The 21494-nt window shown below is 44.8% G+C and overlaps 1 protein-coding gene across 1 annotated transcript in view; it reads left to right on the top strand.

Annotated features, from left to right (window-relative positions):
• The window catches only part of LOC133343329 (CMP-N-acetylneuraminate-beta-galactosamide-alpha-2,3-sialyltransferase 1-like), a 57908-nt gene extending 37331 nt beyond the window's left edge, over positions 1-20577 (top strand). The window contains exons 4-7 of the mRNA XM_061552848.1: positions 1744-1926; positions 12623-12671; positions 16186-16305; positions 17469-20577. Coding sequence (XP_061408832.1) covers positions 1744-1926; positions 12623-12671; positions 16186-16305; positions 17469-17645 — 529 coding nt within the window. The 3' untranslated portion in view covers positions 17646-20577. The remainder of the gene's footprint in view (positions 1-1743; positions 1927-12622; positions 12672-16185; positions 16306-17468) is intronic.
• The last annotated feature ends 917 nt before the right edge of the window (positions 20578-21494 follow it).

Below are 21494 nucleotides of genomic sequence, written 5' to 3'. Positions count from 1 at the left end.
CGTGAGCTGTCAAAGTTTATAATGTCTTAACAGTACCGTCCAGAGGTGGCAAATGCTAACGATACTTTCATTGAAGCATTTTACGTCTAGACCACAAATGTGTTCGCTAGCAAGGCCATCTTGGTAGCTGTTAGCGAGAATAAATATAAATGCAGCGTATTATTGTGGTACGCTTGACAGACTATTGCTTTGGGGGGGGGGGAAACTGATAAGAAAAATCTACAGATTATGAAAATGCAAACAAAGTGTGTTTATAGAACAAACACCAATCATGGCAAGTTTTTTTTAAAGCAAATGTTGTATATCGTGACTGTTCTCACTCCCAGTGGTACTGACTGATACCCCCGTAGTTCATTGACTGTAAGAATGTACTTGAATGCTGAACCGGCACATTGTTACTTGCCAGGTGCTTAACGCACGTTCAGAATCGCGTAGACCAGGACAAGGGGACTTGTACTGCATAGATTCCCTGCGCAATGTTATCGTGCAAGGTTGTGCTTCGTTTGGACAGAGTAGCAAAGTGGTAGAGACAGCAACATTCCTCGTATGTGGGCTGCGCATGTGAGCTATTTGGATTCCATTCAATGTTTCCCAGTAAACACTGTTGGAAAAAAACAACAACAATTTTTTATTTTACCAGGTAAGTTTCCCCAGTGAGCTATGTAGCTCTTTTTTTTACAAGTGACCTGGCCATCACGAATGATAGCTCAACGAAGTGGCTTAGCATATAAGAAGACGAGCTTCTCCCGAGGTCTTGCCCATTACGTGATAAAAACACTACGAAAGGCAACGAAGAGCCGTCACTCGTCACCACAGCCGCTCAAGAGAGTGGAGGGAGCTGCTGCAGGAGCACTTTCAGCAAACACACGGCTATTAACAAAGTATCTCGCAAGGCTTTAGTGAAGCAAGGGTTTGGTTTAAACTATAAACAATTTAGTTTTATTTTAGCAGGTAAGGCCCACTGAGCTATATCACTCTTTTTTCAGAAGCAACCTGGCAATCACAAATGGTTACTCAACAATAGTGGCTTGATCATGTGGAAATTAATAGCCGCCAAATACTCTAAACGCGTGATGTTGATTCTAAATGTGAAGGGAAAACCAGAGGACCTGGATGAAAATCCACCTGACCATGGGGAGAACATGTAAATATACAGGCATGAGGGTCGGGATCGAACCCACGACCTCCTACATACCAGGCGAGGTATTTAACATCTCGGCACCGTGTGAGTGGGTTTAACCGTTCAGTTACAGCAATGTCCTTTTGCCTAGGATCTGCTATCATGACACATTGGTATACAGCTGTACATGTGTGTCCTGTGTTTACCGGTTTTCTACTCTATGCGTTGGAAACCTGTTGAGATTCAAGGGTAAGAAATTAGTCCGATAGCTACACTTTATTTGATCACCCCTCCCATAGTGCCCTGGTACACATCTGGCCTCTGTATGTCTTTCATTTTTAATGAGGCCCTGCCACATTCCAGGCTATTGTAAATGGCTGAGCCCATAAGCAGCACCAGGTCACGTAATCCAAATGATCGATGCAAATTATCGAGTCAAAGGTCAAATACCATAATCTTTCAAATGATGACTCCTCAAGTCATTGAAATTGGTGGGAGCGGTCCATGAGATGATCCGCTCGTATGTACGACAGACGCATTTTAGAGTGTGCGATCGTGAGTTTAACATGCTCACATGACGTGCGCGTGCGTCTGCGCGTGCGTCTGCGTACGCGCGCATCCAGAATGAACAACGCGCCGGTGCAGTGCTTCGAGCGCGACGTGGGGAAACGCACGACGCATCGCTTCGTCTACCCGGAGAGCTTCAAGGAGGACATCGCCACCGGAGTGGGCCTCGTGCTTATGGCCTTCAAGTCCAACGATTTCCTGTGGCTGCTCAACAAGCTGCCCAACTACAATGTCTCAAGGTCAGCCTAAATCTCGGTTGCAAACGTACACATCGTGGCACAGGGCACACGAAGGGGTGCTCTGTAACAGCGCTCGTGAGAAACGGCACGCCGCGCGGCTGCAATCACACCGCGCCATCGATGAATAATGCACATCGTCGCCGTCGGCTTCACGCAGAAGGAAATTCTGAGAATAATATTTGCCTCCGAAGGTGAGTGTTTTTGTGGGTATTTCCACTGGAAGTGTTCGTGGTTAAGTCATATTAGCACGGTTGGCTACGTACGGTGCGAAAGTTCAACATACATACATTATTATTGTGTTGAGGTCTGCTGAAGGCTGTTTTTTTTAAATGTGGAGTCTTTCGTCAGTTTATGATAGAAATGGATTGAAGGAACACACGCTGGGTGGGTATTAACATGAACCCACAGACGATACTGGACTATAATGTTGCTGCTAAAAAAAACACACATTGAGTGAAGAATCCATAAATCGTCACACGATTTTTATTTTGTTACTCCAGTGGGAATGTTTGCTTATCTTTGTACAAAACTGCCTTTGGCAAAAGCCACTCTGGCCTGACCGGTCTGTTGGGACACCAAACAGAAGCGTGGTGCAAGAAATACACGGGACCGCAGAGTATTTTCGTCTGGCATTGTTTTGTTTGTTTGACCGCCACAGTAGCGCAAGTCATTTTCTTCCACGGGGTGACCAGAATCGAGACAATTCGTTTGCGATGCAGCAGAACTCCTTTTAACCATGACCGATTTAGTGTACATTCTTTTGTCCGTTAGAACGATAGGGCCCACTAAAACGCCCCTATCATCCGAAACCCCCTAGCACTTTCGTTGTCTGCTATTTTTGTTTGTAGATAAGTGGAGTACATTTAGCAGATAACATCGTGGATAATGGAATTCGAAAATATTCGCCAACCACGTCACTGTGGATAAGAGTTCTACTACACTGTGCAAAGTTAAAGTTTATACATTAGAAATGTCCGAACGGTATTAGTAATCGGTATTGGGACTTTCATGTTTTTTCATCAAGCATAATTTTTACCATCACACTCTTTCAGAAACTCCAAGGAAAATGAATTCGACACACTTCCAAAACTCCAGATTCAAACCTTATTTTTTGTTTTGTTTAAAAAACACACGAGACATTCCCCACATCCCGGTCCCTGGGAAGGAGCACAGTTGAACAAATATCGAAAAAATATATCTCTTGATAATTTGGTTATTAGGCATTGACTCAACTGCAATTGTGTCAAATTGCAGCTTTCTAGCCCTTTAAGAATAACATTCCAAATTTACATTGATCACTCGCTGTCATGACCTCGCTCACGACAATCTATACAATCCATACACTTAAGGGCAAGTCAGAATACCGTTCCAACGAGGTAGTTACAGCTAAGCAGCAGTGATGTCGAAAGAGAAGAAGCAGACCAATTATTCTTAAACAATAAGTGCCTTAATATTCACGGATTACGTAACCGAGAAATGGAGTCACATGTGTGTCCTTATTTGTGTAGCCTGTATTTGGATCCTCATCCTATTCCGAACATTTTCCCATTGAGTCATAAGCTGATTTGAATTAATGGACGGATGAGTGAGCGAATGAGTAAATGAACAAATGAATGCATGCGTCAGAGCTAAAGTCCTCCTGACCTGACTGTGATCCTGAGTGCTATATCCTCAATATAAGTTTAGTGCACGTATCTTGCCTACTGCAATAAAGTTCCCACCTCTTGTCTGTGCCGCCGTAGCATCTCTGACATTTTCCCATTGAGTCATAAGCTGATGTGAATTAATGGGCGGATGAGTGAGCGAATGAGTAAATGAACAAATGAATGCATGCGTCAGAGCTAAAGTCCTCCTGACCTGACTGTGATCCTGAGTGCTATATCCTCAATATAAGTTTAGTGCACGTATCTTGCCTACTTGCAATAAAGTTCCCACCTCTTGTCTGTGCCGCCGTAGCATCTCTGACTTTCCTCAGCACCCGGACGCTTGCAATGCAAGTTCAGTTCACACGATTGACACACGTCCCAAGTCCTTGGTGACTCACTGGACATGAACGCGTGAACCTCAATAAAATGGAGTGTGAAGTCGTCCCTTTTCTCTTTTAGAGAATGATGTTGTATTCAAACGCGAACCCTTTGACCCGCTCATATCGTTAGTTTTAAAATGTTTGTGGTTGTTTGGCTGCCACATTTAAAATTAACAGGTACATTTTTTGCCACAGTTTTCGTAATTAGCTAAGTGCCATTACCTCCTGCCGTATCACGTTGATTACCGTGCGTGAAGAGGAACACATGGATCAGAGAACACTTTCAAGTTCATGACATCATCCAAACTATTAAGTTAATTACATCGTCCAAAAATATTAGGAAAACGCTGGAACTGTGCATTTTTAAATCTAAATTGAAAACTCGTTTTTTTTACAATTGCTTTTTCTGTCTAGTTTATTGTCCTTCCCCTACACCTCCAATTTAAGAAGCTCGACATACGTACGTACGTACACGCAGGAAAGTAAGTTGGCTTGGGAAAGACACGTCGCTAGAAGCAATGATAGACCATGGTCAATAATAATAATAACTGTGTGGCAACCAAAGGAATGGAACGCGCCTCAGAAGATGTCCAGCGAGGACGGAGTGATGAGATCAGTTTGTGTGCACGTGCTGGATGGATTTTTGCCGGTAAAGTCACGTAGGTTAAATATTAAAATAAAAATTAATAAAAGTAAAATAAATATAAAATTAAAAAATATATACCAGTATATATACAAGGACTTACTTGATACAGCTATCGTGCTGTGACGGTTCCACCTGAAGACGGAGGGTTGTGTTGCCTCCGAAACGTCGTGATTTTTATTTTATTTTTATTTTACTTTTATTAATTTTAATTTTTTACCTACGTGACTTTACCAAAAAAACCTAAGAATATGAATCCTTGCAGTCACGAAAGCTTCAAATCTAGAATGGATTTTTGCCATCGCAGGATCGTGAGAAGCGGCGGTGGCTTGGGAAAGTGTTCACGCAGCAGTGGATAGATCATCGCCGATGATTATTGCTGAAGCAACATGTTTTTTGAGGCTGATTGCTTTCCGAACTCTCAGCCAACCTATTTATATTGAGGATAGAGTAGAGAGTGAAGAGAAATCCAAGAGACAAGATCTTAAATACTGGTATAAATACTGGTATTTAAGATCCATACAGTAAATTTAGCTGTGACGATCCCACCTGAAGACGGAGACTTGTGTTGCCTCCGAAACGTCGTGATTTAATTTAGTTATTTTTCATTTATTATTATTTTATTTTATTATTATTCTTTTACCTACGTGACTTTACCGAAAAAACCTAAGAGTATGAATCCTTGCAGTCACGAAAGCTTCAAATCTATAAATAGATAGAGTAGAGCATTGCTCAACAAACGTGGAAAGTTGGGCCAATGTTGGGCCAAGTTGATCCAACGGTTCAAACCGCATTCTGTTGGCCGAACATTGGTACAACTACTGGGTGGTAGTTGTAGTAGTTGTCTGCAGGTCAACAACTGTGGACTGTGAAATTACAGAGAATCTGAGGACTTTGCAAGGACAATACAACGTAGGGTATCATCTTCGTGACATTTGTTCAAGTGTCGTGTACCTGTTCAAACACTCGTGACTTGTCACTGGCTGCCCATGGCAGCTGTGGGCTTGTGTTGTCGTCTTGCATGAGAAATATTTAATTTTATTTTTTATTTTACCAGGTAAAGCCCACTGAGCTATATACCAATTTTTCAGAAGCAACCTGGCCACAAATGATAGCTCAACGAAGTGGCTTATCATGTGTAAATGTATTAAAGTCAAATAGTCTAAACACGTGTTTCTAAATGTTGAGGGAAAAACTGGAGAAAAATCCACGCAGCCACCGGGGAAAGAGACACGCAAACCTCATGTATATCTGGCGAGGTAGTTAACATCTCATTACTGTGGTGCCAGTGCAAGTGGGCAGCTGTTGTGGGGATTTTGGAAACCCACATTCCTTGTGGATTCAATGTGGGTGTCATGGGTTTCCTGACTCCCCCTACATTTTTAGATTTTAATATGAGACATCCACAAAAAATGTTTTACCCCTGGTCACCAACCGCACACACACACAGTCAGCAAAAGCACACGTACACACAGTGAGCACCCTCTGGGTTCAGCAGTAAAGTATGCAACTCCTAAGTGTGAGCAGCAATTAGCAGATCATCAGCACACATAACGTGGTTGAACAATAGGGAACCCGTCCCTTAACCGCACCCGGGCATCGATCAACTTCGCATTGTACCTGTACCAGATGGAAATTCCTCCGGTATAGCTATGTAAAAAGCGTCATCGAACTACATGGTCAAAGACGACGTTAAATAGTTGCAGGAGTCGGAGGCAATTTCTGTTGCACCCCAATGTGAACAGGAGCAGAACGCCGGGGACCCCAACAGTGTGAAGAACAACCCAAAGCCCTGGCCTATCGATGGTATCATAGACCTTGATCAAGTCAATAAAGCAGAGTCTTCGGTCCTGTTGAAATTTTATACACCTCCGCTGTATGTATGTTGAATTTATTTCGCACCGTACGTAGCCCACCGTTATAATCGGAGGAGCGGGGGAAGGACAACTAACTGAACACAAAACGCAGCTGTGCTGTGGCAGACATGGGCCCACATTTGCTTTTCTGTTACTTTATAGTCCACCAGATGTTCTTGCTTGGACCTGGCATGCATCCATGGTGTTGTGTGGATGTGCTGCTGATGCCAGAACTGCATGTTGGTGATTACAAGCCCATGGGCCTAACATAAACTTAGCAACTTTCTACCAATATTATTCCGGCCTTCAAATGTTTTCATGCCTTCCAATTTCTGTAGCCCAGATGCCTGTGCTGTACCCACTCAGGCATTAAAGTTACCCAATAGGATGACTGAGGGGCCATTTTAGCCACCACCTGTAATCTAGAATACATATGACTCATTAACCTTGCATTCCTCCACAAAGACGTCCCATATAGCCTTTAACAGACTGTTAGGGGAAGTGCTGTTAGCGAGCACCTATGAAGGCCGGCACGGCACACGAGGGGGTGGGTGGCTAACACCATGCCTGGCTGCCTTTGTCACCCGAGTTGCGATGTTTACACACCGCACCAGGTATTCAGTTGAGGCCGAGTCGACCTAGGGGAGACCCACGACCGGTTCAGATAATCGTCACCGGTGTTTGGCCGTGGGTGGGAATCGAACTCGGGTCGCCGGGTTCGTAGCGCAGCGTGCCAACTGCTGCACTACCGCTCCCCCACTCAACACATTGCGCACAGCGTAAAGACACAATATTTGAGCAGCCTGCACAAAGATAAAGATCCCCCATATAGCCTTAACAGACTGTAGGGGCAAGTGCTGTTAGCGAGCACCTATGAAGGCCGGAACGGTACACGAGGGGGTGGGTGGCCAGCACCACGCCCGACCGCCTTTGTCTCCCTAGTAGGCGATGTTTACACACTGCACCAGGTACTCATTTGAGGCTGAGTCGACCTAGGGGAGGCCCAGGACCGGTTCAGATAATCGTCACTGGTGTTAGCCGTGAGCGGCAATCGAACTCGTGTCACCGGATTCATAGCGCAGCTCGCTAAGCGCTACACTACCGCTCCCCACACACGCGCACGCACACACACGCACCCCACACACGCACACACACGCACACACGCACCCCACACACGCACACACACGCACACACGAACCCCACACACGCACACACACGCACACACGCACCCCACACACGCACACACACACGCACCCACACACGCACACGCACACACGCGCACACGCACACACACGCACACCCACACACGCACACCACACACGCACACACCACACACGCACACGCACACACACACACGCTCCCCACACACACACGCACCCCACACACGCACACACACGCTCCCCACACACGCACGCACACACACACACGCGCACACGCACGCACACACGCACACACACGCACCCCACACACGCACACACACACGCGCACACACGCACGCACACACACGCACACACACACACGCACCCACACGCACACACACACGCACACCCACACACGCACACACACGCTCCCCACACACGCACGCACACACACGCGCACACGCACGCACACACGCACACCCACGCTCCCCACACACGCGCACACACACGCGCACACACACACGCACGCACACACGCACCCCACACACACACAAGCGCACGCACACACACGCACCCGCACACACACGCACGCACACACACACACGCACTTTCACACGCTCCACAAGCACCGCGCACGCAGTGCAGGGGAGCACGTATCGTTTTGCAACACCGTGCACATGCATGGCGCACGCTGCACGAGACACGAGCTCGCCTCTCCACATCGAACGTGCCCGACGATAGTCGAAACCCGCCGGCTGCAAACTTCCAAAGGTGGTGGGAGGGGGACATCACCGATGTGAAGTTGGTGTGGACACGTGCGCATTTCTAGACTGCGACTTGCCGCATCTGGCAACGATTAAATCATTCACACGCACGTGAGTTGCTGTGTGTGTGTGCGCGTGTGCGTTTGGAAGTCTTTGGGATGGCCTGTACCTCAGACTCTGGCGAGCAGCGAGAATTAGGCCATGGAATTCGTACAAATCCAGCAGTTTAGCACCGCCATCCTCGTAGTTTAGAGCAAAGTTTACACTTTTAACTGGTAGATATGGAAACGTGCACTCTTAATGAATGCCACTTGTATTTCATGACTGAGGTGTAAAGTATGCGGTGGGCTTTGCGAGTAGTGTTAGACGCGTCGCTACACGTGCCGTATTTTGTTTCATTATTTTAATACCGAGCAAATAATTTGCCAGGTGCCCCGTATCAGAAAAAGTGGGTGTCCCCTGCAGGTCTGTTAACACAGTGGCTCTCAGTTATTTGCACTGGCCGGGGACTGTGTAACGTACGTCGGGCGCTGTTCTCATCGTTTGGTTCTGGGTCCTGTTACTTTCGCAGAATGACCCACATTCGACCTTCCCTGGTCCTTAACGGTCCAACATTGCAGAAGAAGGCTTGCGAGTTTTGGCTGAAGCTATGTAAATGTATGGACGTCGGAGCTTCTTTCGCACCGTACGTAACCAACCGTGCCGATCGAAGGTGTGGGGTCGAAAGACAACAAACTAACCACAAAAAGTTTTTTTTTAAGAAATGAGTTTTCAATCTAGATTATTTCAAAGTGCTTTGCTCCAGCGGCTTCCTAATATCGGAAGGAAAAAGCGTTCCAGACGGCCGCAGGAGCGCATCTGAAAGCGCGCGATGCGGTGACCGTCTTTGTTCTTTGCTCTCTTAGTGGTCAGTTGAGAACAATTGGATGGAGGTTCCATTTCCTTCGTCGTGAATCCGCACGTCTCATACGAACGAGCGCAAGCCGTAACATTGAAAGTCCCAGCTCGCCGACGTGCGCTGCTTGTACGAGTCCTGGCGCCGTGTTGCCAGTTGCTGAGCACTTTTATAGGACGGTCCCATTGCTGGCGTGTGCACACTCGCTGCACGTGTTGTCGGTTAAAACCCGCGGGGATCTTCTATTTCCGCTCAATCCCTCCCTGGCAGGCGTATTCCCCAATGCACTGCCCAAACAATCGCTTCCCCGCCCGCCCGCCCGCCCGCTTCCCTTCTCCCTCCTCCTTTAACACGGCAAAGTAACTGTGGGTGCCCTGGAGGAAAATTCCACACTAATAGGCCGTCCGTCTCACGTTCATTCCCGGAGGCGTGGGGTTAATGAATGCGCGCTCTTGCCCGTTCGATGTTGCTCTGCTCGCTGCTAGCATCATGCCCTATCCACCGTTGGATGGTGGCCTTTCCTTGCCGGGGCCACTCACCGGGGGGTCTAGTTGCTTCTCTGTTTTAATTTTTTATGCTCTGCTGTAACTTGCAACTGAAATATTTATAGTTGAGCAGTACGGGGAGGGCTACCGTTATTGCATGCGGTTTACGCCACATGATTGGAATGCTAAGCGCAACATGTTTCTGCGTGTGTGGCAACCGAACGAGTTCTGTGCTTCAAAAGGTGAATGTGAAATGCCATTGAACGCGTATGGGTGATTCCCGTTGCTAATGCAAAGAAAGACGTTTCTTGAAATTAAATTTTCATCAGGCCTCATGTTTTAAAGTGGACTCTCAAATTATGATGCTCCACTCTGTCTATGCGATGGAGAAAGACCATTGGCCAACGTATCACCTGCTATCTTTTTTTCTGTTACGTTCACACCGTTATTGATGAATGTGTTGATTTATTTTTATTCTTTTATTATTGCATCATTGCACTTCGTAAAAACATCGTGATCAATGATAGCGTTAATGACTCTCAGCATTTCACCTGCAAGTCTTGAATGCGATTTAAAGTAGCAGCTGATAAAGTAATTTACGCATTACTTAGATCGGTCACATACATTCAATGGAACCTCCAATAACACTCAACATGATGAAAACACGGTTAAAATATGCATTTAATTACATAGCGTACAGTATGCGTGGTCTATTTCTTTGACATTTGTGTTCTCCCTATACCCAGTTATATCCTACATGTGCTTGTGGCAGCAAGTCAAGAGCTGAAGTCTCGATAATGAGCTCTTAGAAAGGGGCAGAGAGCGACACGTTACCCTGTGCGCTAGATAGAAAGGTTCATCGCACGACTGCGTCTGCGATCCCTTTTGGTGTCCTTTTTAACCCCACGAGAAGTCACTGCACTTCGCCACGCGTACTCCTGCAGAGAAACGTTCTTCTCGTTGAAATGCCTGACAGAGCCCTTTGCCCAAAGACATCGGTCACGTACATACTTTTCATTTTCGGGCCACAGTGTTATTGACGAATGGTGTAGCATGACAGAGTCAAGCGGATTATGTAAAATTCTTAAAACTCGAATCCAGCCAAATAAAGTGAAACGTTTCTTTGTAGAATGGTGCTTGTGCAATTATTGCTGACTGAGCTAAGACCATCAATTCATAACTATGGAATGCCCTGCCAGCTGTAGTCACACAGGAGAGGTCACTCACCTTGTTTGCAGTCTTCTCTAAAGGCTCACCTCTTCCGCCTGGGCTACACTTGCCATGTACGGCCAGTGGACTCTGGACTCCGCACTATTTACATTTCCTAACTTCGTGCATGGCGCACTGAGATCTTTGGATGAATTGCGCCTTATGAATCGTAAATTATTATAACGCCTGAGATCCCAATTTAATCACAGACGGCTGCTTTGGTTAGAATACAGAATCAATGCTATGGCTATTTTGTTTCTATTATTATTTAATATTATTTTTTATTTATTAAGTATACAGTTTTATTACTTATTTATTTATTCCTATGTGACTTTACCGAAAAAACCTAAGAGTATGAATCCTTGCAGTCACGAAAGCTTCAAATCTATAAATAAATGCTATGGCTCTTTATCTATAAACCTCTGAACCACCAGGCTGAAACTTTTTGTTATGGTTTTAGTTATTTATTTAAACAAACTTCATGGTTTTAAACGGTTGACTGAGTAAATAGTATAGTTAGTTGTGAAAACATCAAGATAGGCAAGTACACTGTCATACAACAAAAGCTTGTACGATCGTAGAGCATTGTACTTCGTGTCATTGACTTATGCCATCCAAGATTACACTTCTCAGGTTTTCCCCTAAACTGATAACAAGTTTTACCTTTGTTGTTCAGTACACCACCCTGCAGCATGCTTTTTTGCTGTATATTATGTAAGAATTTTTACAACGTTTTGCTTTTTAGTGGCAAAACGTAACTAATTCGAGTTCTCTCAAAATCGTAATGTCTTGCTTCGCAAACACACGTCTGCTTTTTTTGGGGGGGGGAGGGGGGTGGGTTAGGTCACGTTAATTGTTTTATGGAAAAATAGAGTTGTGGAATGTACCTTTACAGCAGCCGTAGTTGGAAGTACCGGTAATGTGTGGCAACGTCTTGTATATGGTTATTCGCAATGTGTTTGGCAAATAGTGTCAAAAATCGTCATGCGAAGGTGGTATTCCGATATTCAATTTCACATGCTGGGCACAAGTCAGAACCAGAATTGAGGAGTACAGGCGTGACTAAACAAGAGATGTACTTCCGTTAGCGAGCAACACATGCATAAAAATGGCGTGACTTGCAGGGACCTGTTTAGCCACTGTTGAAATCTTGCACGTCCGCACGTAGACATTTGAGCAAGTGCAAAAGGTCAGACTCACCTCGCTTCGGGTCCTGCAATTACTGACGCAGTTTTCACATCCACGCAAGGGCTTGGGCACGTAGACATTCTGATGCTTTCATGGATCGATCTGGCTGCAGAAACATTCAGTGCAGGACAGGAGTTTAAACAATATCTTGATGATTTCCTCCCCCATCGCATTCAACATTACTTTTGGTCAGAGTAAAGTACCATATTTGGGTACTCGAATTTATATATTTAGTATAATAATACTATTGATAATAGACATAAGTATGTATCTGTTTGATGTCTAATATTAACTTCACAACAGTAGTTTTATTCAAAGTATGAATGCGTGTTCCAGAAGTCACGTGGAATACCTATTTTAAACAAAGAGTCAAAACGGTGGCCATGCAATTTGTATAACTCACGCCAGAGTTGTTTTAATCGAACATTACCCGTTACATAATTGCGGCATGCTGAAATGTACTAACAGACAACTTCTGATTCTCTCTGCAGATTTGTGTTAAAGAAGAAGGTTAGCCTACTGGACCTGAAACAAACCAAGGTATGTGGCTTTAGCCGAAATGGTTCCACGTTTTTTCTGGTGAAAATGACCTTTTTTTGATTGACACACTTTTGTCCGTTGTTCATTTTTTGCACAATCAGCAAAGGTAGGTTTCCCTTTAACATGTAGTAGGGCTTTTGCGACCAATATCATTCATAATACCGGGTTTTTTTTGGGTTAGATCGCGTAAATATAAATGTGTCGTTAAACCCACCACCACCCGACACAGCCAATTAGTAAGGTTTGTCACGTAAACAGAACGTGCCAATTCGTTACGAGTACAGCACAGCGGTCTGTTGGAGAACAAATCTAAAACATTTGTGTACTCAGATTGTAAATGTTGTGGATTTGCTCTCCAACACACCGCTGTGCTGTACTAGTGACGAATTGGCACGTTCTGTTTACGTGACAAACCTTACTAATTGGCTGTGTCGGTTGGTGGCGGGTTTAACGACACATTTATATGTACGCGATTTAACCCTAAAAAAACTGTATTATGGATTATGTTTCCCTGCGGCTGCTTCGAAGAAAGTGTAGAATGCCTTTGCAGTTGTTATCGCAGCATCGCCTCGCCCTTTAAATGATTGAATGCATCTCAGCAGAGAGCCGTCCCTTGCAGCTCAATGCAACAAGCCCCCTCAAAGTTACTTCCGAGTGTGGCTCACATTGCCAGTGCCTTCCCTTTGAGGGCTTGAGCACTAACAGCAAAGTCCTCCACAAAGACCAGACCTGTCTCTCACATTTGTACACTCAAAGTGACCCAATAACCCAGCGTGTTGCCTCGCAGCTGTGGCGGCGGCACTTGAGAGGTTTTGAGATGATAGCCCTTCCTGCAACGTCTCGTTATCATTAATATGGTTTGCGCGCAAAATCTTAATTGTTGCACGTGGAAGTTTGGTGTTGGACTTGTTGTCATCGACTACAAAACCATTTAAATGCATGACAAATTCTCGGTAAGTGATATTAAGGTATAATGAAGATAAATGCGTGAGAAGGAGGGAAAGAGTTGAGCAATCCCTCCCTCACCCTCACATCCAAACTACCTGCTCCCCCCGCATATCCACATTTTTTCAAGGGTATGAGTTGGACAACAACATTTTTGCCTTTGGACATTTCCAACTGGTTTTGTCTTGTTCGACCATCGTAGGCGATTGCACCTGTTTTGCAGGATTCTATTTTCCATATTTACTACCCCCCCGGCTTTCACTGATTTTCCTCTGACCTTTAAACCCTTTCACGTGAACTAACCTTCAAGATTAAGAGGCTCTCACGAGGAGCTTTTTTGCCACGAGCGAGCAGCCCCTGAGTCAGCGCAAACTGGCGCAAGAACCACTCCCATTTGTCCACGTGATTCAGCTAGCCGGACAATGTTGGCTACAGTGACATGAGTCGGACAACAACAATATTAAGTGAGAAATGAAGCCAGGGCTTTATTTTGGAACATTGCCAGGCTCAATTAAGAGTTTAGATAATCTGTGCAAGGTGTATCCGCTCGACAGCACAAGTTACTGTTATTACCTACTTTATAATCCTTTATTATTGTACCCTGTGTTTTCATAAACCTATAATGAGGTTCATAACATTTACAAAAAACTCAACACACGAATCAGTAACACTGCTGTAAAAGAAATATAAATATATACATATATATGACTTTTGTTATTTGTGCGTATGCACCATTGCCAATACAGTATCACATAAACATACATTGCAGGCTGCTTCAGCAGAAAGTAAGTACTGGATTTAACTTTAGTTGCAGTGATGTAAATTTTTAAAATAGAATTATACCATGCATTTAGTTTGGTCCTCACCTCTCTTCACTGGTTTCCTAAAAAGTTGTTCCAAGTGGAGTTTTTAAACGAAAACTATTGTTTATTTTACCAGGTAAGGCCCACTAACCTATGCAGCTCTTTTTCAGAAGCGACCTGTCCACAAATGATAGCTCAACGAAGTGGCTTATCACGTGGAAATGTATCACAGCCAAATACTCTAAACGCATATTTCTAAATGTGGAGGGAAAAACCAGAGGACCCGGAGAAAAATCCGCATGACCACGGGGAGAACACGCAAACTCCAAATATATAGGGTTGGGATCGTACTTACAACTTCCTGTATTTCACCACCACGGCGCCCACGGTGGCGACATGTTTAGATTTCTCCTTCGGACATCTCAGGTTCTCTTGATTGAGACACAGGCAGTGTGGCTTGAACCCCGCCTAGACGCACGTTTAATTACTCTTGCGTGCAATGCTCTGAATTAGCTGCTTTTTAGCAACTTAGTCCACCCCCCGGGAATGTGATACATATATTTATTTTTGTAATGTACAGTCCCTTAAGTAGCTTGTAGAAGAGTTCTTTATATAATGTAATTTATTCAATATTATTATTATTATATATAGAAACCGGTGGGTCTTGTGTCATGAAAGGACGTTTTGGATTCGTTCAATAGGTCTCCTTTGAATGAGTGCAGATCATTATCCGAACGTACACGTAGCTTGGTGTGAGCTTCCTACGTTTTAAGAAAAACTTTTTTTCATGAAATATTTGCTTCCTGCTTGAGACAAATTATGGTGTTGTGCAAATTACGACATTATCATAAACTTCCTGAATGCAAAGCTCACAAATTTTCTTTACAAATAACAGGATGCTCAGATGGAACTTTGAGGATGTTGGATTATATTGACATCCTAACACTTTGACCATAACAAAGGCCCTTCAACACTTTGCCCCATTGTTGGTAATTGAAGCACGGTTAACATTTCTCTCTTCAATTGGCAAAATTGTGAATAGGACGTTTAGAAAGATCTCATTTCCACTTCGGATTAAGTGTGTTCCACTTTATAGCAAGTTTAATGATGCGAAAGTGGGCATTCACCAATTTCCATCCGAGGACAGCTCACGCAAGAATCACCGTGCGTTGAAATCTGAATTTGGATTAGCCGCAGCTTTTCAGGGTATATAATAGTGCTATCACATGGTGCAATTTCCCTTTTCTCATATAGATACGCTTAAAGCCCCGGAAATTGTATCTGTGTGTCTGGTGGCAGGAATTGTTGTGTTGGACTTTATTACAGCAATGCCGCACACATTTGGACAGACCTCACGTGTGAAAAAGGTTGAAAAACCTGTACGGAGCGCCTATTAGGGGGGTTGGTACAAGGGGCTCACTGAGTCTTTATTGGGAGACAGCCTTCGGCGGAGTTTGACTTTTATGTTTGGGGGGTGGGGGGCAAAGGGTTCGTTTCGTCCCTCACATTCGGCATCGCGAGTGCAATAAAAAAATAGTTTTATCTGAAATTTGAAACGACTGAAATTCAATTAATAAAGGTGTCCAGTTTTGGGTGTGGGGGGGGGGGTGTGCGCCCCCCCGTGCCCCCCCCCCCCCAATCTCGTCCCACAGAGACAGCACCGTGCACGTGCTTTCAGCTGCGAGAGGCAGGGGTGTTGTTGACTCTTGCCGGGGACTGAGCGGTGTTGTAATTTGCGTGGTCTGTGGGTGGTGTGTGTGGAACAGGTGTTGGTGGTGAACCCCACGTTCATGAAATATGTTCGCGAGGCCTGGGGTGAGAAGCACGGCCGATATCCCTCCACGGGCTTCCTCACCACCTTGTTTGCGTTGCACGTGTGTGACGAGGTGAGAGGGAACTACTTTACACTGCGCGGGGTGGGGAGGGGGGTGCACAGTGAAGCAGCTTCTGCCTTATTTGTGTCCAGGCTTCGTATGTACAGGGACTCCTCTACTTACGAACGAGTTAGGTTCCAGAGGTCTGTTCGTAAGTCAATTTGTTCGTAAGTCCAACTTTACTCCTGTCGATTCCAAACGTGTTGTGCGGCATGTACACTAAACACGGGGAATAGCTTTAAAAGTTGTGTGATCTCTTGTAGATGTAGATGCCACTGTTTTTTTAAATGTTCTACAGATGTAAATGCCAATTCCCTTTGATGCTGGTGTTTCCTCTCTACTCTCTTGAAAAACTTACCACGAGATGTCTGCACAGTTGCTCTCTTCTCTTCATATATCAACTGGTAACACACAATAGCATCGTGAACAGCTGCCGACACCTTAGTAAACCTTTCAATGTTTGGGCATTGAGACTCAAAGCAAGCCCGTGATTGGCATCGAACAACCACCGCCGTCTATTGCGCGGCGGTTGAACTTACAACTCTCGATCCGAACAGGCAACTGGATATACGGACAGGTTTGTTCGTATCTCTGAAAGTTCATGAGTCGAATGTCCGTAAGTAGAGCAGTCCCTGTATGTATGCTGAACGTCTTTGGCACCGTATGTATCCAACCGCGCTAATCTTAGATGCATTTGGGGGGGGGGGGGCGACGACAACATACTAGACACAAAAAGCAGTTCTAAAGAAATTAGTTTTAAATCTAGATATTAATAGTGCATAGTTCCAGTGGCTTCCGCAATGTGCCACATTGCAGAAATGAAACGTGACACTAAATAAAAAAACATCAACCAGTATGCTGTAAATTTTGATTTAAAGCTTTAGTGACTGCAGGCATTCATCTTCTTGGTTCTTTCGGTAAAGTCACGTAGAAGGGAAGTAATAAAATAATAAAAATAAAACAATAAAATAATTCTCACGACGTTTCGGCCACAACGCAAGCAGCCGTCCTCAGGTGAAGACCAGGTCTGTTGGGGAGATAGCGTCATTCAGACGTGACTTTACCGAAAGAACCAAGAAGACAGTATGCTGTAATTTCACAGGGACCCGAGAGCCTGTGGGTCCCCACTTGTATGTTGGTGCAAGTGTGAAAGCCCTCTCGTGTGTCCTGCGCAGGTGAACCTCTTTGGCTTTGGACAAGACCGCCGCGGGAGCTGGCACCACTACTGGGCAGACACCTACACGGGGGGAGCGGCCTGGCGCAAGACTCTCGTCCATGACGGCGACTACGAAGCGGGCGTCCTGGCGAGGCTGGACGAAGAGGGCGTCATAAACATCTACCGCGAGTCTTGATGAGGAGCTTGTGGTCGTGGTGGGTGTGCCACGGTGGGGGGCGGGGGGGGGGCAGCGCTCTTCGTGATGGAACCCTTGAAGGAGGACCGGTCGAGACGAAGGCTTCAGTGGGAATTTTCAAACTTGAATGACTGTTTTATAATTACTTCCCTGCGGCTGAAAAAAACAAAAATAGATTGCCTTCTGAGCGATCCTTTCGAGGTGGGATTTTCAAAGCCAGGCGTCGTCTGGCTGCGACGCTCATGGACGAGTCATTGGTGGTTGAAACCTGGGCGGTTGCAAACTATTTTTTGCACGCTATGCTTCTTTGCCGGGTGCTGACAATTGCACAGTTTGTCCGTGGAAACGTTGGAACTCGGCGAGACGCGATTGCTCGGCTTTAGGTAGGAGCTGTTCCTCATTTGCTATCGGCTACAAGGAGGGAAATTGAGGAGGGGCGAATCACTGATAAACACATAACAAAGGTGGACATTCCGAAATGCTCTCTGCAACTAAATGGTAATATCACTGGCACTATAACTGTTCACAAATTGTCAACAAAACTGTGATGTGAGTATATATATCTACGTGTAGGTGCTATCCAGCATGTGATTCTGATTGTTTATATCAAGTTGTTTGGTTGACCTACGTTTATACCAAGATTTTTTCATCAGCTACCAAAATAGAATATCACGTGAAGTCACATCATACATAATGTGACGTGTTTAATTACCCATATCACTGTGATTTCTGAAAATCAATGAGAAAAATGTGCACATAAGTAAGTTGAATCGAATGTTTTTACGTTTATCACTTCTACCTATTTTTCACTGGATATGATTGATATGTTGTTGTTGTACAGCTTGTGTCAGGGAATTATGACATTTCGATTTCGCATCCCAACTGCCCATCAGCCTGGATGCAAGCTCAATGAACCTTCCATTTGGCACACATTGAAAATGCAGAAATCTATAAAAATGCGTTGCTTTCTTGTGAAGATGTACAAATACGCGATGAAATAATGCGTTTTTTGAAAATTGGAGGAAAATGAGATTATGATCTCTATAACATTCTGACATTTGCAAAAAAAAAAACTCCACACCTGATGATGATTGCTTGTGTTGCAGTCGAAACGTCGTGAGAATTAAATGTTTATTTTTTATTTAATTATTTCCCTTCTACGTGACTTTACCGAAAGAACCAAGAATATGAATCCCTGCAGTCACGAAAGCTGTAAATCTAAACTCCACATCTCCCTGCTGTAGAATTTCCACCGATGGCACAGGAATATCGACGGGGAGAGGCTGGTCCGGCCATTGGTCATTTTACGCACGGGGATACTTTGACCCGATCGTTAGGGGCCGGTTGGGGGCCTGACCCCCACCCATCCCCTACCTGGAGAGAAAAAAAAGGAAAATGCCACAAGAAAACTATACAAAACTGTAAAAGTTATTTTTTTACTGCACATTAGTGAACGTTTTAGTCTAGCTAATGTACAGATTTGCAATTGCAATTGCTTGTGACTGGAAGTGAACGAGCAGTTATGAGAGTTGGCTCCTTCAGGGTTGGCGTGGACATTCGAGTAAAATGCTGCATGCCAATTATGTAATTGTGAGACCATGTTAAATGTGACCGGATTGAGTGTTTCCACCATCTTATGCACTTATTTCTGATCCGTAAAGCAAAGTTTAAGGTAGTTAGTTGCTACTTGCTTTGTGTAAACACATTTTTTTGGTCATTGTATTCAGTCCCTTGCTTTTCCAGATAATATTTCTTCTTTTAAAAATTGCATTCACTTTTCCCATCTTGGTTTTAACACCTTTGCCATAGCTCGTGTTGCGCATCTGAATACAAAAAAAAAACGAGAAGCTGTGTAAATTTTCAATAGAGTTTACTGTGACCGACATCGTTTATCAAACTCCCCAAGTTCCTACTTTCACAAGTTTTGTATTCTATTAATTTATAACGTAATAATAATAACAACAATGATTACAGCTTATATAGTGCCTTTCATGAAATCTCAAGGCACACTTTCACATCAAGGACAATAGGCTGTGGGATTGGGTACGAAATGGCTCCGAGTTCAAATAGGAAACGCCGTCTGAAAGATAAATGTTGTTAGGCTAAAGGACGTGTGAAGATGTGAAGCGAACCAGATTATTTTGCAGCCTCCTTTAGCCAGTACCTCCATTTCTGCCCGAGAGCTAAACCAGCATGATCACCAGCAACATCTTAAGTCTCCAAATCAAACACGTTATGTAAACGAGAAGAAGATTCAATCGCAGCAGCAATACGCATGTTGGCTGGGACACACGGATTGGTGGCACGATTGAGAGTGGTGCCTTCCCGCTGTTTGCGAGCACGACGTTTGCGTTGTTGTTATTTGGATTGATGTACAAGGGGATGTGGGGCTGAGTGAAGCTGAGTAGATTTGTCGATGACTGGTACCAGCAAAGTTAAGATTGGCCTCTGTGGAGGAAGCTTGTGAAGGACGCTACTGAGCAGATGGAGGCAGTCGTCCTCCAACAACAACGGAGGGTGGACGAGCGACGCTCACAACAACGAGTGGAGCGCCGGGTGGATAAAGCACAGCAAATTTGCACAGTAGGGGGCACAGGTGGTGCATCGGCCGGTCATCTCAGTCGGTCAACTCATGGCACCTGGGTCTCTCCCGTGACCTGCCAGCTGGCGTTCGATCCATAACGTCGCCTTAAAGTACACATAGCCTGGCACAAGCGCCGAGGTGACGCCACCGCCACAAAGGGACGAATGGCAGGTTGTTGTTATTTCCAAAGTCAGAGCTCTACGCTTTTCACCATTGATCCATGCCAGACTGGACGCCAAATGTTGTTGTTGCTTTTATTTATGTTTTAAAGAACCTTATTTATACCAAAATACAACAACAATACTTAGATATTCTGGGTTGTTGCATTGATAAATGAGTTTTAATGTACACTTCTTAGATTGTCTGTTTTAAACAATTATATTATTATACAAGAAAGACGGGTTCCTAACAGTCATGTGGAATTTCCAACACAGGTTTAGGGCTTGGTACTTGAAAGATGAGCACTGTTTAGTTGTTTAAACAAACACAGCAATTACTATCAATATGGTAGAAGCATTCTCGAGTAATTTTCAGTCCTTTGTTTGTATGTTGAACTTCTTTCACACTGTAAGTAACCAACGGTGTTAATCGGAGGTGCGGGGGGGGGAGGACAGCAAACTAAACACAAAATGTAGTTCTTTATAAATTATCTTTCAATCAAATTGCAAAGGTGCACAGCCCCAGTAGCTTCCTAATGTCAGAAGGTAGAGCGGTTCTAGAAGGGCACAGAAGCGCATCTGAAAGTGCGCGATGCAGTGACCGTCTTTGTTCGATAGCTAGCCAAAAGCTGCTGCAGCGAGGACGACCGGAGCTTGCGTGATGGTTCATGCTCCTTGACGAGATCAGCAAACTTTTGTGGTTCATTTGTGGCGAGCACTTTGTGTGTCATGAGTGCGACCTCAGTAATGTATTCGTTCGGCAACCGGAAAAAAACACTGCTGGATGAAGGACCCCTCAAACCGTGTTGGTCCTTAGCTTCAAGTGACCATACTTCCAATCGGTTAGTGCTGTATGTGTGCACGTTGCACAAACCTGTGTAGCAGTGATGCAATTTCAAGTGTCCTCTCATCACAACGAGAGGGACTATGGGAGGGAGGCTGTACGAGAGTGATCGGTGCACATGTTAAACAATCTCGGAAGGCATGCGTGGACGCGCACAGACACTGTCGTACACTTACACTTTCGTATAACTCCCACAATATGCGCATTCAAACTCTTCCGGCAAGTTTGGCTATGGCAAGCAGGCGTCAATTGTACATCCACGT

This window comes from Lethenteron reissneri, chromosome 17 (assembly GCF_015708825.2).
Source record: "Lethenteron reissneri isolate LAM-NWPU_2019-01 chromosome 17, ASM1570882v1, whole genome shotgun sequence".
Taxonomy (NCBI): Eukaryota; Metazoa; Chordata; class Hyperoartia; order Petromyzontiformes; family Petromyzontidae; genus Lethenteron; species Lethenteron reissneri.
This window is presented reverse-complemented; position numbering and strand designations above follow the sequence as displayed.